General features: G+C 24.0%; 2 protein-coding genes across 2 annotated transcripts; both read left to right on the top strand.

Moving 5' to 3' along the window:
- Nucleotides 1-8: 8 nt before the first annotated feature.
- On the top strand, nt 9-2,291 carry Phum_PHUM576670 (glycylpeptide N-tetRadecanoyltransferase, putative; the record flags this gene model as incomplete). The annotated part of the gene is made up of 9 exons (XM_002432158.1): nt 9-25; nt 49-204; nt 539-655; nt 729-899; nt 979-1,159; nt 1,376-1,493; nt 1,569-1,714; nt 1,975-2,112; nt 2,271-2,291. 9 exons carry the CDS (start codon nt 9-11, stop codon nt 2,289-2,291), a joined length of 1,065 nt encoding a protein of 354 aa, XP_002432203.1.
- Nucleotides 2,292-11,788: 9,497 nt separating this feature from the next.
- Phum_PHUM576660 (uncharacterized protein) lies at nt 11,789-13,453 on the top strand (the record flags this gene model as incomplete). The annotated part of the gene is made up of 5 exons (XM_002432157.1): nt 11,789-11,978; nt 12,050-12,195; nt 12,287-12,441; nt 12,537-12,697; nt 13,239-13,453. The coding sequence occupies 5 exons, from the start codon at nt 11,789-11,791 to the stop codon at nt 13,451-13,453; spliced, it is 867 nt and encodes a 288-aa protein (XP_002432202.1).
- Between the last annotated feature and the right edge of the window lie 5,145 nt (nt 13,454-18,598).

Below are 18,598 nucleotides of genomic sequence, written 5' to 3'. Positions count from 1 at the left end.
TACAACCAATGAAGCTATCGAGCAAGTTAATAAAAGTGAAATTCGGAGTGAGCCATATTCATTGCCAGAACAGTTTCATTGGGACACATTAAATTTGGAAGATCCCTTGGTTTTAAAGGAGCTTTACACACTTTTAAATGAAAACTATGTAGAAGATGATGATTCAATGTTTAGATTTGATTACCAACCACAATTTTTAAAATGGTAAGTACGAATATAGACAGAAATTAAATTTTAAATTCTGAAAATTAAATAATTATATTTAAAAAGGTGGTTAAATAAATAAAAAAATTGATTCTTAGTAAAACATTTGTCATAAAGTAAAAAAAAATTTTTCCACCAAATAAAATTAAAGTTTTTCTTCATAGTCGATAACGAAAAAAAATAAAATTTAAAGTTAATAATTGAAATCGTTCAAATGCAATTTACAAATTTAAAACTTTTGTGAACTGATTTGCTTTTTCTTTTTTCATTTGTAATTTTTTTTAATAATGTATTTTTTTTAATTGTAAAAAACAAATTTTTTATTTTTCTAAAGGGCTCTACAACCGCCAGGCTGGAAGAAAGAATGGCATGTTGGAGTTAGAGTTGAAAAAAATGATCGTTTGGTAGGATTTATATCGGCTATTCCTGCTCAGCTTAGAGTTTACAATCGGTGAGTATATTTTTTTAATTTCAATGTCCCGTTTTCAAAATGTAATTATATTAAAAAAATATTATTATTTCAGTACCCAGCAAATGGTAGAAATAAATTTTTTGTGCGTGCATAAAAAATTACGTTCTAAAAGAGTTGCTCCGGTATTGATCAGAGAAATAACAAGGCGCGTTAATCTTCATGGAATATTTCAGGCAGTTTACACGGCAGGAGTTGTCTTGCCAAAACCTGTAGGAACATGCAGGTAAATTACATATATATATAATGAAATAAACTATATGTTTAACATATATAAAATTTACTTAAATTAAATTATTTTTAAGGTACTGGCACAGATCTCTCAATCCAAAGAAATTGATTGAAGTTAAATTCAGTCATCTTTCTCGTAACATGACCATGCAAAGAACATTGAAATTATATAGATTACCAGATACAACAAAAACCCCAGGGTTTAGAAAAATGGTGCCTGATGACATATTAGAGGTTCATAAATTATTAAATAAAGTAAGTAATTATTACAAAAAAAAAAACAAAAAAAATTTCATTAAAATAAAAGGTTTTCTTTTTATTGTTTTTCTTTTTTTGTCGTTCGTTTGCGTGTCATGCTACAATCATCGAACGGTTTTTTTTTTTTTAATTTGACTACCATCTTTTTTATAATTTATTTTTATTGCGTTTTTTTTTTTTTTTTTATAATAATTTTATTATTATCGTTTTCAGTATTTAGAGCGATTCGATTTAGTCCCCGTATTTACCGTTGAAGAAGTTAGACATTGGTTTACTCCACAATCTGGTATTGTGGATGCTTTTGTAGTACAAGAAAATGGAAAAATTACTGGTGAGGGATGAAAATGGTGATGACAAATAAAATCATTAAAAAATTTTTTTTTAATTCCCTTTGGTTTTCTTTCAGATTTTGTAAGTTTCTACACATTGCCTTCTACTATAATGCATCATCCCGTTCATAAATCATTGAAAGCCGTTTACAGTTTTTATAACGTGTCCAACAAAACGCCGTGGACGGATTTAATAAACGATGCATTGATATCAGCTAAAAATGTAAGTTGTTGTAAAGTGCGTGTGTGCGTGTGCGTGTGCGTGTGCGTGTTATTTGCACACACTAAATGGCAAACTCGAGCTAAACATTTTTATGTATGTTTTTTTAATAAAATTTATTTAGGTCTTGTAAAGTATTATTTAAACGTATTCCTCCGATTAACAGTTCATTTATTTCACAACATTTTAAAATTTTTTTTTGTATATTCAACGAATAAATTTGCAGCAAATTATTATTATTATTATCATTATGTTTTTTTTAGATGGGTTTAGATGTGTTCAACGCTCTTAACATAATGGATAATAAAGAATTTTTGGAACCCCTTAAATTTGGAATCGGGGATGGTAATTTACAATATTATTTGTATAATTGGAGGTGTCCGGCTATTTTGCCTGAAAAAGTAAGTCAATCATTATCATCATCATGATATGGAGTTGTCGTAGTGATTAGCAATTTGAAAATTAAAATGATAGTTTTTTTTAAAAAATTATGTTTTGTCAAAAACAAAAAAAAAAGTGAATTTTCGCTTCAATTTTATTCCTTTTTTTTGTTTTTTAGATTGGGCTTGTTCTTCAGTAATATAAGTGCACGCTTTCAGCTTCAGAATCCCAGTAAAATATATTTTGCGTTTTTTTTTTTTTTTTTTTTTTTTTTGTACGCCGACTCTTAAACTGTATATCCCAGTTTAATAATATTATTTTATAAAAAATATATTTATCTTAATATACTGAGTTTTAATTTTTTTTTTTTTTTTGTTTTTCAGACCCTAAAACGTTTGTTTTTGTTGTTGTTTTCTGTATTTGTGCTGTATGAGGGGAGGGTTTTGATATTGCGTTTAACCTATTTTTTTATATTGTTTTTATAAAAAATTATTTTTTGCGCAAATAATGAAATAAAAATTGACCCTGGACCCTGTTTACAAACGGCGGAAGAATTCGGCGTGTTCAAATAATACATGAAAATTATGTTTATAAAATGCGCATAACATTGATCTGTCTGGGAATTTTAATTTGATTTCTAGATGAGCACATATTATATAGTCAACCGTCTGACCAGACAGATTATTATCAAATTTAACGATTCTCGTGATTTTTTTTACTTTCTTCGCAAATCAAGAAACGTTTAATTTTTTTTTTTTTTAATTGAATGTTTCATACACTTCCGTGGTTAGGTTTTTTTATCGAAATTTTTATGGATTTTTTTTTTTTAAATAAAATAAAACATAAAAATTAATGTAGCGAGTAAAATAAAATGTTTGTAGAAAACCCTTGAAGTTTGAATTTAGTATAAAATAATAATTATGCATCACAAATAATAATCAGTTAGCAATAATGTGCTTCACAATTTTTTTTGCAACCCTGGGGGTTAGAATTCCCATTAATATTTATACGCATTTTTAATGACGGGTATAAACGATAATCGATACAAAGGAAACGGAAATGGCAACTTAATTTTGATTAAATTACGTCATGTGACGTAGGAAATAACCGTTTTTAAGAGAATGGCGTCACTTGTAACTTTATCTTCATTTTTTTGATTAAATATATAAAGTTTTTTAATTGAAAATGGGGAAAAATATTAAAAATTAATGTAAATATATTAAAATTATTATAATTTACATAATATTTTGGAATTTTTTTGTTAAAAACAACATAATATCGTGAGATATTAGACGTTATGACGTAGTTTGTATAAATTTCAGTGATTTACATGTAAAAAAAATATAAAATTAAACTTCTTTTTTTTTTTAGGTAAATGATGTTTTCGTTATATAACAAATAAATTAAAATGTTTTTATACGATTATTATAAGAGAATAGCCTTGAATAATTCAGCAATGTATATATTTAGAGACGCAATAAAAATTTGGTGAAAGCTATTAGTGTGCAACTACATACTTAAAAAAAAAAAAAAATTTGGGAATTTTTTGCTTGCCTCTTTTTTTTTTTTTTTTTTTGTTTTGCAATTATAATTGAATTTTAAAATGTCTAGACACTAAAAGTAGATGGAAATTAAAAAGAGAGAGAGAAAATTCAGACGTGATTTGGACGTTTTTCCTTTTTTTTCTTGTCTAACACGTGACTTCCGATCATCTGATGTTAAACTTGTATGGTATTTAAAAACGTAAGAAGGCAAACTCCCTAAATTATTTTGGCTTTTTTTTTTTTTTTTTTTACGGTTTTTTGATTTGTGTCGGTCTCCCACTTATTAAGCATTAATTTTTTTTTTTCTTTTACACAGTCTGAAGGCAACAGATGTAATTTAAATACTTTTTTTTTTGTTTATCAATGGCAAAGAAGTCTGAGATCCTGCAGATATTGGTTGCCAAGTGTTATATGCAAGCAGTTTCTTCCATCATAAAAATATTACTCCTTTTGGCAGGTATAATTTTTTTTAAAATTTTACTGACTGCTACAGTGAAATACCAATAAATCAAATTTTAAAGCTTTAATTATTTTTCCAGTTGTTGTTTTAAGTTCTGCACAGACTACTCTCCATAAAAAATTTAAGGGGAAAAAGAATTTGTTTTTTATTAACATCCTTTTTATTTAAATAATAAACCAGTTTAATGGAAAGTAAAACAAAATACAGTTTGCAAGAAAAAAAAGTGGTGTTAAACATCCACTCTTCAATGGTAAATATTGTTTTGTTTATATTTAAAAAAATTCAACATTACAACAACAATAATAATAATAAATAAGAAAATGCCGGGCGAATCATTCATGGTAGACTTGTCTAGGCAAAAAACAATGATGAGTAAATTCTTGCAAGGAAAGCAAATATTGCAAATACCTGTATAAATGTTATATAGAAAAAAAAAAAAATTATTTTGGTACAGACAACATTTGAATTAACAATTATTTTCCAGGTCTGACTGTCCTATAATATCAAGTTTTGTTGTCTAGGCATCACATTTCACATGACAACATTGCCAGTGATGAAAAGATTTGCATACCTAACATGAAAATAATGATAATTTACACATTGTGTTTTTTTTTTTTTTTTTTTTTATGCTGTTGGCTTTAAAGAACGTGAATTAAATATTAATTAAATAGAAAACATTCAATGCAATAATCAATTAATATATTTGAATGAGTAAACAAAAAACAATAAATATTTTAGGGCAACTTTGTCAAAGAGGTAATGATGATATATGAGTAATGAAACATTTATTTATCAAACAGAGATGAATTTCATTCAAAAAAATAATAATAATATTATATAATCAATAAAATATGTCGTACATTGATTTTATTATCAAGTAAATCATCTTAAATTAACAAAAAAAGGGGAAATTTTTGGTTTGAATGAATTTCCAAAATGGATGAACACAACCATCCACAGAGAATACACTCTTAATAATTAATATTGTTATTATTATCATTTGATTTAATAAACATGTTTTTGTTTTGTTTTCAGTTTACTTTTAAAAACATTAAACAGGTGAGTAGTAGTGAAAAAAAAAACTATTAATGATGCTTTGTAAGTAATTGAAACAAAACCTCCAGACATAATAATTATAGTTTCTCCTTTCTAGGTTTTCTGTTGTTTTTGCCGCCTGTGACCTAGAAACTTGAAGCTGGCAATACGAGGAGAGTAGTTTGAGTCCCGACTCCTAATTTTTTTTTTTTTTTTTTCCATGATGAAAATTCGATACCTTCGGGCTTTCATACTACTACTACAACACCGAATGATAGATAAGTCATAAAATCAATTATATCTTTTTTATTATTATTATTATTATTATTATTTCTTTATATAATGATGGTAATTTTAATATTATTAATTGGGGGGTACATTTCCAAACGTTTTTACAAATCGGTAACATTAAAAAAAAATTTTATAGTTTAATTGTTAACTTTTTTTGTTTTGTTTTTCAATAGTTAAAAAAAAAAAAAAAAAAAAAAGAAAAGTTTTCGATCGTACAAAGAGCAATAAAATTTTTTTTTTTAATTTTATGTGTTTGAATTAACAAAAAAAAAAAAAAAAAAAAAAAGGATTTTTTTATTTAAACATTTTCTTCTCGTATATTTTATCTGGTTAGTTTTAGTAACAATTTATACTTTTAATGATGAGTCTATAATTAACTTTAGTATATGTATAAATATATAAACATATATTATATTGGAAAATTAACAGAGACGAGAAAGGTTATTTTGTTGTTGTTGTTGTAAACAATATTATTATTATTATTATTTTTATTACTATTAATCGATTTATTATTAGTAATAATAATATTAAAATATATTTTATCGTACTTAATTTTAAAATGCAAGTAAATTATATAGTTTGATATTAGCTAAAATTACAAGATGAAAATTTTTGAAAAATTTAATTGTTTTGTAATTACGGTCTATATTTTTTATACAAGTTATTTTTATGGCTTTTTTTTTTTTTTTTTTTTGCAAATTTTGCGTTGTTCGTTCAAGGTATTTAAATATTATTGCAATTTTTTAAAAAGGAATTTTTATTATATAAAAAATTTGTTCGTAAATTTTTCTGTCGTTGTTAAAAAATATAAAAATAAATTTGTTTTAAATCGAATTTGGTAATCGTTCGATCGTTTTAAATTTTTTTTATTTTTTTTTTTTTAAACTAATATTTGTCCAAAAAAAAATTTAATTTTGAATTTTGTAAATTAAAAAAAAAAAAATTGCATGCAAAGGATTTAAATGAAATTTTAATTAAAAAAAAAAAAAAAAAATGCAATTTTTTTTCGAATCTCGGCCAAAAGTAATAAAAATTACAATTTTTTTTTTTTTTTTGTTTTGTTTTTTGTTTAATGCGTTACAATTTTAAATTGCCTTTTTTTTTTTTTTTTTTTTTTTTTCATTTTATTTGTCAGTAAAAATTTGGCATTAAATTTAGTTTTCAAAATCAATTTAAAATGTTTGTACTAACCTAATTAGGAATTTCAATTTTTTTTTTTTTTTTTTTTTTTTGAAAAAAAAATGTTTATTTAAACATAAATTAATTGAAATTATTTTTTAAACATTTTTTAATTCCCCCCCTCCCCCCAAAAAAAAAAAAAAAGTTTAAGCAAATTTAATGTAAAAATTATTGTTTAAATAAGTTTAATTAATAAAATCAATTTTAATTATTTTTATCATTAATCAAATTTATTATATTTTTTTTTTTCAGGTTCAGGAAAAACTTTCTTCGAGGTACACGAATATACGTCACGAATGGAATTATTTTGGAGAAGGAACAGGGAAAAAAAAATTTACAACAACACTTAAAACTTATTAAAAGGGGATAAAAGAGGATAAAAGTTAACGTTATTTTTTTTCCTGTTTGAAAAACTATTTTAAAATTTTAATTGTTAATAATTAAATAAATAAATTTACATTCAATTGTATAATATAATAATAATAATAATAATAATAATTAAGAAGTGAAATTTAAAAAAAAAAATAAATAAATTCTACTACTACTACGATCGTTTGTTATCATAAAATCGTGGCAGCAAAAAAGGGTTTAAATAACTAAAAAAAAATCGTGTGTGGAGAAAATATTGACAAAAATTGTTTAAATATATATATATATAAAATTTCTTTTGCGAAAAGGAAACAAATAAAAAAAAAAAAAAAAAAAAAAAAAGAGTTTTTTAGTTTGGGAACACCCTGTTTGTAGAAATAAGTTTTAAAGTTAAATCGAGCCTCAATCGAGCTGTTGATCTTTTAGTTTCAATTTCACGCTGATTCTGTTTAGATCTTCAACTTCTTATATTCATCATCACTTAATTTTCATATATATATATATATATAAAGTGTTCATCGTGCGTGCGTTTATCTTATTTATTATTATTATTATTATTAGTATATAAACATATTATTATTATTTTGTGAATAAATATTATTTTTTTTTTTTTTTTTTTTTTTTTTTAATTAAAAAAATTTTTTTTTTTTTTTGGTATATTTTGGTAAGTTTTCCCATTATCCATATTTTTTTTATTATTATTATTAATTAATGTAATTTTTATAATTTTACGTCCCGGGTTTAAAAAATTTTAAATTTTATTTATTTATTATAATTTTTTTTTTTTCGAATTAAATCGTGATTGATGACGTAACAAATTTTTTGTGATTTTAGGTGATATTAAAAGGACAATGATAAAAAATAAAAAATTTGGATTTAATTCGTTTTTTATAATTTTTAAAATATTATTATTATTATTAATATTCGTGATAAAAACGACGAAATGCCGTTATTTAAAAAATGGAGATTTATCAAATGAAATATCAAATGAAAATATTCATCAAACAACAAACGTAGTTTTAGATGATGACGTAGATTTAGAAAATGTCGTTAAAGATTATTATGATGATTTGTGGCAGTACATAGAAGTGTCATCAATGAAAGGAGGAGAAAAATATAAGAAAAAAAAATTTAATAAAAAAGATGACGAAGATGTTAAAAAAAAATTAAATTTTCTCGATTATGATTACATGTCTGATCAACCTTCTGGAATAAATGAAAAAAATAATTTTAAGGTAAGTTAATATCCTCATTTTCGATATATCGAAATGTGAATCTCGAGTTAATTTAATTTTTTAATTTTTTTTTAGATTTTACCACCCGAAGAAAAAGAAAATTTAACAATTATAAATGGACCTGTTGTAAATGATAATGATGATAAAATTCAATTATCTGATGTATTGAGAGCCAATAGAGAAAGGTGAGTTTTTTTTTATTTTTCACCACGACACTCCCCCCCCCCCTCTCTCTCTCTCTCTCACTAGGACGTTAGTTAATTGATTTTGTTTTTAAAACTATTATAAACATTAGTATTATTATTATTATAATAATTTACGTAGGCGAATTAAATAATTCCCCATAATAAATCATCCCTTAAAAAAATTTTTTTTTGAGGGTAAGTAACCATAACCAAATCATTGTTTGAATTGATCTTTTAAAAATTTATTGAGCAGATGTTTGTAAACTTATTTTAAAAACATTGTGTGTCAAAGGTAACACAAACACACATCAATATACAAACAAAAAAAAAAAAAAAAAAATTTATATTTATATATGTTAGAGATATTTCTAGAACATGAGTTATTAAAAAAATGTTTTTTTTTTTTTTTATCGAAACTTTAAATGTACATTTAAATGTATGAATGACGACTCTATTTATAAATTTATGTCTGATTGGAATTGGGAAAAACAAAACAAACTTTTAAAAAAAAAATAGGTTACTGCGATTTAATACAAATTTGTTTATCCAATATTATTATTATTATTACTACTACTATCGTTATGAGTATTATTTACAAAAAAAACTATTTAAAAACAATGTAAACATTTTTTTTTTTTTTTTTTTGCTTTGTTTTCACGTGGGCACAGACGAACAACACAATTTGTTTACAATATATATAAAAAAAAAAAGTAAACAAACAAATAAAAAGTCATTGATCTGTCTTGTTTTTCCCCCCCGAAAAAGCGTGAAAAAGCAAAAATGATGATGATGATGATGATGATGAATCGGGGAAAAAAAAAATTTTTAAGATTTAATCAGTTTTTGTTAATCTCATCATGTCAGATTCATCTCGACAATACGATTCATAAAAAAAATTTTTTGTTTATGTTTGCAAAAATAAATAATAATAATAATAATAATAATAATAATAATAATAAAATTGAATATGAAAATCGAAACCGATTATGCGAAAATGATCGCACGTAACTATAATTTAAATAAATAAATAAATAAATAAAAAATTTATTCATCATCGTTTAAGGCTACTAAAAACAAAAACAATAACAAAACATGTTGTTGTTTATGTTAAGATCAATAATAATAATAATAATTCGTCGGGGTATTTAAAAATCAATCGACCGGAAATAAATAATAAATTTAATACAAATTAAATTACCGATAATATTTCAATTTACTCTACACGATTTTATTTAACTATATATATATCATTTGCGGGGAGAGACGGGGAGGGGGTCTGGGGGTGAGGGTGGGATGGGGGGAAGGGGGGGAAGGAAATGAAAAATGAGGTCAAAAAAAAAAAATAAATGAGAGCTTTTTTTTAATTAATTTAAGACCTAATTTTTTTAGGATTTGAAAATAGTACTGATAAATGATATGAGATCAATTTCATCAGACGGGTTATTTTGAAATAAATAAATAAATAATAAAGTAGAAAAAGAAGGTAATTTTATGCTATTGGCGAGTAGTATGATGATGATGATGATGATGATGATGATATAGGGAAAGGAGGGAGAGAGACAGAGATAGAGTGAGACTTCCTGGAAAACCGATACGTTATTCCTGACAGTTGTAAATAGATAGTTGTTGTAACTTTTAATTTCATTCTTATTTATTTCAATGTGAAAAAAGGACAGACACGAAATCAGCATATTTGAGATGTAGAAAAAGAGAGAAAAGAGAGAGAAGAAAGAGAGAGAGAGGGGGGGAGGGGAGAAAGGGAAAAATTTTTTAAATAAAATATTATATATATGGGTTTCAAATGAATGGCAAACGAATTCGATCTCATTTTTGTCCGAATCTCTCTCTCTCTCTCTCTCTCGATTTTCAATCGCCATTTACAATTCCGTTTGTTTGTTTGTTTGTTTGTTTACACTTATAGTAGAATTTAAAACATATTCTAAAAGATATTTATATATATATATATTGTCTGATTATTTATTATTTTGTTTGTTTTGGCGTTGTTTTTTTTTTTACAGAATTTTCTAATACGCCGAATCGTTTTTTATTTTAAATTGAAATTTATTTATAATAAAAATTTAAATTTAAATTTAAATTTCAAATAGATTTAAAAAATCTGTTTGTGTTTTTTTTTTCTACGCGGAAATCATTACCTAGGTTACCATTTTTGTTCGTTTGTTGCAAACAAACAAATGATAAATATCAATCGAGTGTTTTCGATTATATCGAATCGACATTATTATTAGTTTTATTAGCAAAAACAAACGATTACGTCACGGGAATATAAATTAAAATAAAATTTTAAAAAATGATAATAATAATAAATTGGAAGAGAATAATAATAATAATAATAATAATAATGGGAAAGTTTTTAAAATTGAATTTATTTTATGGAGAGAATGTTTGAAAATGAGTTTTTAACACGTAATTAAAAAATTGTAGAATAAAAAAAAAAAAAAATTTTAATTGTTTTTAAAAAACAACGACAAACAACAAACAACAAACAATGAAAATAATAATAATAATAATATATATGTATATATGTAAAGTTTAAAAAAAAAAATTTATTGTTTTTTTAAATTAAATTATGGTAAAAATATTCCTTTTTTTTTTTAAATTCGCCAACGGTTTTTATTTATTTATTTTTTCAATGTTGGTAACATGAATGATCGATATTTTTTTAATGTTGGTAACATTCGATGATGACGTATTATTTTTTAAAAAAATTTTAATTTAAATTTTTAATTAACATAATTTATTTATTTGAAATTGTTTTACGTTCGTGAGTTTTAATTAATGTTACATATTTATTTATTTATTTATTTATTTATTTATTTATTATTATTCATCACAATTTGATTTTTTATTTATTTATTTTTTTCTAATTTTCAGTAATTCTGAAGAAGAATTCGCACAAAGGTAAAACCGAAAAACAAACAAAACAAAAAAAATTAAAAATGTTCGATTGTGTTGTTTGATTTGATAATAATAATAATAATAATAATTTTTTTTATTGATTTTTATTTATTTAATATTTATTAATAATAAATTTACTCAACCTTTCTATAATTTATTATTATTATTTATTAATAATAATAATAGTTTTGATTGTTGTTTTATTGTTTACATAATAATTGATTGATTTTTTTGTTTTTTTTCCCCCTGCCCCCCCCCACCTTATAAACGTTATAAATTTATAAAAAGCATGGATGTGTGATATTTATGAAAAATAAAACATATTTAAAATAATAATAATAATAATAATTAATTAATTAATGAAGCATGCGGAAATGTGGAATGACGATGAGTGATGATGCTTTTTTTTTTTTTTGGTGTCTTGTTGGAAAATTATTTGGTTAAATTTGTTCGATGAATTTTTTTTTCCCAGGAGTAAAGAAATGAGATTGAGATCGATAATTAATCAAGTATTAAGTTTTCGAGGAGGAAGTCCAAAAACAAACGAAACAATACCGGATATAAAACATTATAACGCATTGAGGGAAATATACGAGAAAAATATGAAGAAAATTAAAAATGAAGATTGGACGGCTTCGTATACGGAAAAAGTTCAAAGTTTTTATCCATCTTGTAAGAATTTTCTTCTCTATTAATTTTCTTTTTTCTCGTTTTTCCTTTTTTAATTTTGTTGTTGTGATTAGGTGACGTTCCGAGGAACACAGATGAAGATGTTTGGTTCGATCCATATTCTATGAATCTTTTATTCGATTTAGTTTATCCTAATCCACCGGAAGATTCGACAATTATGATCGTTTCTGCAAAACTTCGTTTATATAAACTTCCGCAGGTAGGAATTTCCTCCCCCCTCCAAACAAAGAATTTTCCTTCCTTTTTATTTCGATTGTGAATTATTAACGGTTGAAATTTTATTTTCGCAGGAAAATTTTTCACTACCGAATTCCGAATCTCCAAATACTAAAACGAAAATTGATAAAAATCATGGAAATTTAGGAGTTTTACCCGGTGATGAAGACAAACAAATTCGCGTTTCCGTTTATTGGTATACAAGATCCCTTCGTCGACACAGGGGTAAGTTTTTTTACAACAAACAACAAACCAAAACATTTTAAAATTTTTCTATTAATTCTTTTTTTTTTTTTTTTTAGCAAAAAAGAAACTTTTGGACAGTCAAATGCTTTCTGCATTTTCTCCAAAATGGGCTGAATTTAATATAAGAGCTGCCGTTAGAACTTGGAAAGATTCTGGAAGAAATTTTGGTTTGGTTGTTACCGTCGAAGATGAAGATGGAATTTTACTTCCGGCGGAACAATATATACAATCAATGAATTGTTCCAAATGGACGGGTAATAATAATAATAATCATTTAAAATAAAATTTTTAACTTTTTTTTTAATAAATGTTTTATTTATAGCGACGGTTCGACCCGTACCATCCATAATAATGGATAAAGCTCATCAATATTTCGTTGAAAATTCGGCAAAAAATAAAAGCGAAGAAAGGAAAGAAGGAGAAGAAGAAGATAAAGAAGGCAACGTAGAAAAAGAAAATGGTCAAATTTATCCATACGAACCCTTATTATATCCCATAATTGATTTACGAATGAGAGAAGTACCCAATTCGGAAGTTAAAAATTTAGCTTTGGTTAATTCAGCAAAAATGGCACTCGAAACGAAATTTTTAAATTTATCGAGGAGAGGAATTAATTTAACGAATAATAGTTTTGCAATATTTTTAAAAAATTACAATTTGGAAAGATCGAAACAAGAAGAAGAAGAAGAATCATCATCATCATCATCATCATCCAATTTTTATAAAATTGATAAATCTATGATAAAAACAACGGATTTGAAACAACGATTCGAGAATAAGTATTTCAAAATGTACCCATCGGTCTCCGTCGACAAATTAATCACAATATATTATTTTCACTCGTTCAAAAGAAAAATCAAACCGGATTTGATGAAAAAGAAATAAATAAAAAATTAAATGGCGAAACATTTAAATTAACTCAAACAAATGTTGAAAAATATGAGGACGATGAGAAAGAAATGCCCAGAATAAGACACAATAGAAAACAATGGTGAAAATGGAAAAAAAAAAACCGTTAAAAAATTTGTTTTTGTTTTTGTTGTTGTTGTTGTTGTTGTGTCGTTTGTCGACGTCATCGTCATCGTCGTCGTCGTTGTACATAATTAATAAATATTGGGCCTTCTCACGATCGATTATTTTCATATTTATTTAATTATCATTAACATAAAAAAAAATTTTTTTTTTTAAATTTAATAAACGAATTTTTTTTTTTTTTTTTTTTTTATTGTTAAGACTGATTAATATTTATTTAACAATTATTATTATTATTATTATTGTTTTAAACAAAATCGATCAACAAGAATTTGTATTTCTTTTAAAAAACAATTTTGTGTTTGTAAGTTAGTTTGTTTGTTTATATTGTGTGAATGAAAAAAAAAAAAAAAAAAAACATTTTTTGTAAATTTTTTTTATGTTATTAATAAAAACTTATTTATTTAAAATTATATTTGATTGATTAGTAAACATATCGTAGTACATAAAAAAGTTTAAAGATATGTAAATGATAATAATAATTTTGTTCTTTTTTTTTTTTTTTTTAAAAAAAACTTCAATTATATAAAAAAAATTTTTAATAGGTTATCTTTTATGCGAATTTATTTATTTAAAAAAAAAAAATTTTATAGTAAATTATATAAGAAGGACAATCACTCTTCTGTCGTGATTTTTTTTTTTTAAATTAATTAATTAATATATGTCATTATCATTTTTAAAAAAAATTATAATCACACTTAAGTGATTATTATCTAGGCGAGGAGTACTGATAATAATAAAATGATAAATTTTATTTAGAACTCCTTGAATTATAAAAAAAAAAAAAAATTCTGTTTTTTTTAATAAAATTGCTGATTTTTATTTTTTTTGTATTGTTTGGCATTAATTGTTTTTTTTTTTTTGATTAATTAAATTATTTTCAAGTTTTTTACTGTCAAAATATTATTATATAAAATTTAAAGTGTATGCTTACTAGTTTTGAATCGTGACATAAATTAATAATTATTTAAGGTAAATATCAAAACGAATAGATACACGTAAAAAAAAAAAAATAATAATTTTTTCCCAACGTTTTTTTTACTAGTAAACAAAATCCCCAGGTAAAATTATTATTATTATAACCTAATAAAACACTATCTTGCTTAAAAAAAATTTGCTTATCCTTATTAATATTTTATCGATTTGAGTTTTGAATAAAAAATAACGAAACTCGTGCTTCGTCGTTATTTAATTAAAATAAAATAAAATAAATCATCCAAATGTAAACATTCATTTGGGAAAACGACCGCCATAATTATTATCGTTTCACCGGAAACGACAACCGACTGACAAAAGCTTCGATTTTTTGTTTTCGTGTGTGCGACAATCGAGGTATGCCAACGCCATAAGCTAAACATAGGCGGAACAATTTACGGAAAAGAATCGATAAATTCGCGTGAGGTAATCACGTTGCAGTTGACCAAGGTCGTTTGAGCTGGAACATTCTCGAAAATGACTGACAGTATTATTATCACCTTCATCAGTATTATTATTTCATTAAAACCGTAAGAAATAAGTAAATAATAGAGTTGATATATATTTAATATTATTTTTTAAAAGTCAAGTGCTATTTATATATATAAATAATTAAAACAAGAGTGAAAAATGTAAGTAAAATAAAAAAGAAAAAATCTTTTCAAATGATCCGTTATTTTTAGCGCGTTTGTCGTCAGAGGTGTTGTTCGATTTCGTTCTTTTTTCAAACGGTTTTTTTTTTTTCAAAAAATTTTTCTTTTTTTCGTTGAAAAAATTACAATTTTAATATTTCGAGTGTAGAATTAAACGTGATGTTACAAACACATTTACCTTTTCGTTTTTATAAAACGGTTAAATAAGAACTTATAAAATAAAAAAGGGTTTTATTAATTCTAATGATAATAATAATAATAATAATGACTAATAAAACAAAAGTGCTTTTATAACGAATGAAATTTTTTTCTTTTCTTTATTTCATCGTTTTTATAATTTTAACGTTGTTTTACGTTTTACAATAATAATAATAATAATTGTTTTTTGTTTTTTAATGACACAATAAAAAATTCGTTACGTATGTAAAACACATTTTTATTGGGACAAACAATAATTTTTTTGTTAAATTTTAATTTAAAAAATTTAAAAAAAATAATCAAGTAAATGTGAGAGAGAGAGGAAAAAAAGTCGTTTATTGATTATAATTAAAACAGTAAAATTGTAATTTTTTAATTGTTCTTAATAAACCAACGGAAAATTATTTTTAAAAAAACTGACATATTGACTTTTTTGCTGATGGATGCTCTCTCTCTCTCTCTCGCCATTTTTATTTAACTATGACTCGTTATAATTAAACTTCCTTCGATTATTCGAAATTTTTTTTTTTTTTGGGTACCCAGGTACGAGTATCATGAGTACGAAAAAACAACTGGGGTGGGGGAGGGAATATTATTATTATTTTAAAAAAATCACAAGCGAAATGATAATGATGATGATAATAAAATAGTAGGAAACGCTATTCGAACAGGTGATTTCGAATTATTCAAACGACGAAAATGGCCGTTAAAAAAATCTTGATCGATATTTTTTTTTTTTTTTAAAAATGGCATTGAGAAATTTTTTTATTTTTATTTTGACAATGATAAAAAATTTCGAAAGGTCACGAAAAACAAAAAAATAAAATTTGCTGCAAGAAAATTTTATTTTTTTAAAAATAGAAATCGAAAAATTTTGGCTTCATTTTTAAACTGTTGCAAGAAAGAGAAAGGCACGCGTTTTTTACTTTTATTTATTATTATTATTATTATTTTTTGGCGGGATTCGAAATGATTTGAATGAATGGGAAAATTTGGCAATTTTAAAAGTTCGAATTAATTTAAAAATGTTTAACAAAAAAAAAAAAAAAAATTTCGACGAGGTTAATCGAAACAACAATTGAAAAATTTCAAAAAAAAAATAGTGATAATAATAATAATAAAATTAATTTTTTTTTTTTTTTTAATGTGAATTGTCATTTGTTCAGTAATTATCATCATTATTATCATCGTCATCTTCTTTAAAGTAGAATTTTAATCGATTTTTTATGTGAATAATTAGCAAAAATTTAAAAATAAAAAAAATTTATATTATTATTAATAAAACTAATTTTTTTTTATTTTTATTTCAGGGATCCAGATGATAATTCCAACACGTCAAAATCCTTCGGGATAAACAGGAATTCAAATTTAAAATCACCCGTTGAAGACGGTTCGAGTACAAAGGAAACAACCGTTAACGAAAATTCAATTAATGATAATAATTGTGATAACGACGATGGCGATAAAAAAATTAAAGGTAAGAAAATTTTCGTTTGTTTGTTTGTTTGTTCTTTTACTTTGGTAACGTTTGAAAATGATTATAAAATAATGTAGAGAAAAAAAAGAAAAGAAAAGAAAAGAAAAAGTTTCAGGTTGATTAACAAACAAAGAATATGTTCAGAACACAGAATAATCAGTAACGGAAACGAATAACAACAACAACAACAACCAAACGAGTTGTTATTTTAATTTTTCATGTTTATAATTAAATTGTTTTGATATCCGATTCTAAAATATTTTTATGCGGAAATGGTTGGATTGATAAAAGAAAAAGCAGACGAAATAAAGAAAGAAAGAAAGGCGTATACGATATTGACAATAATTTAACTACGAATAAAAATCATATGAAAAGTTTGCAAAATAATAATAATAATAAAAAAAAAAAAATTAATTTATAAAATTGTCGCCATTTAATTAAGAGTAATTGTCATGACGTAGAAACATTTCGACGGCATAAAAGTCAAAATAAAATAAATGGACAGATTATTTTTCACTCACACGAAACCCTTTTATGACTACCAACATGATAAAAAAAAGAAAAAAATGTGCTTAGTTTGATGAAATTTTTGCAACATCAGTTGGTATCATTTATCACACTAAAGGAAAGTGAAATTTTTTTTTTTTTTTTAATTTCAGACCAAGATAAAACGGTTATCAAAGTGCCAAATTGTAATTATGGAAAAGAAAATGGTGGCCTCGGTGGAAAAGGTTCAAATCCATATTTGAAATCACCAACGGATGAAGAAAATGAAAGTAACAGGTGAAAACTATTTCTTTTTTTCAATTTTATTTGGTGACGTTGTTATTATCATTATTATCATATCACAAAAATTGTCTTCTCACTTCTTCCCGTTAATTGATTATATTTGTTTTCGTAGAGAAAATTAATTGGTTTCTATTAATCGATGTTGATACGATGTTAAAAGGATGTTTTTCTTTCTTTTTTTTTTTATCAGCGTTTTATTTATAGAGTCACTTATTATTATTATTATTATTATTATTATCAACCGGAAAAAACAACAACAACACTAGGTTGATTTTTTTGACTGTGAAAGTTTTCGTACATAATATGCAAATTTACAATGAAGGATTGATTGATTGATTGATTTCGATTGATTTGCGACCTAGTAAAAAAACTAATAAGGAGGAATCAATCGTCAAATATTTATTTTGAATATTCAGGGTCGTATCAAAGAATTTTAAATATATATTTATATACATTAGTTAAATACTAACGTTTGTTTTAACAAACTTTTAGTCTCGTACGACAAAAAAAAAATTAATTAGTTGTTTGTTTTTTAACTTACATACATACATAAATGTTTGTACGTTTGTTTAAAGGGTATTCGAAACAAAAAGAAAAAATAGTTATGATTGATTGTTGTTAATTGGAAAAAAGGCCGTTATTTACCATAAGAAATATAATGCATAATAATAATAATAATAAGTTGTAGTGAGTTTGCATTTTTTTTTTCACGAAATTTATTGGATGGGTTTTGGAATTTCTTTTTAAACGGTTGTTTTGAATTTTTTATTTACTGGTAATTTTGTTGTTGTTGTTGTTGTTGTGATGCGTAGTACATGTCGTGTTCTAAATTACATCCGTGTTAAGATTTTTTTCTTACTCCGAGGCAAAACAATTTTATGAAACATTAAAATTGACCACCATCAATTAATGTTGAAGAGAGATATTTCGTGCCAAGTAATTTCTTTGCCTTTTTCGACATAAATTTTAGAATTAAAAAAAAATTATTTCGAAACTATATATCCGTAATGAAAAAG

The sequence above is a fragment of the Pediculus humanus genome, genomic scaffold, assembly GCF_000006295.1.
Source record: "Pediculus humanus corporis 1103172108306 genomic scaffold, whole genome shotgun sequence".
In the NCBI taxonomy this organism is placed as follows: Eukaryota; Metazoa; Arthropoda; class Insecta; order Psocodea; family Pediculidae; genus Pediculus; species Pediculus humanus.
Note: the sequence above shows the minus strand (reverse complement) of the source record. Positions and strands in the feature narration are given on the sequence as shown.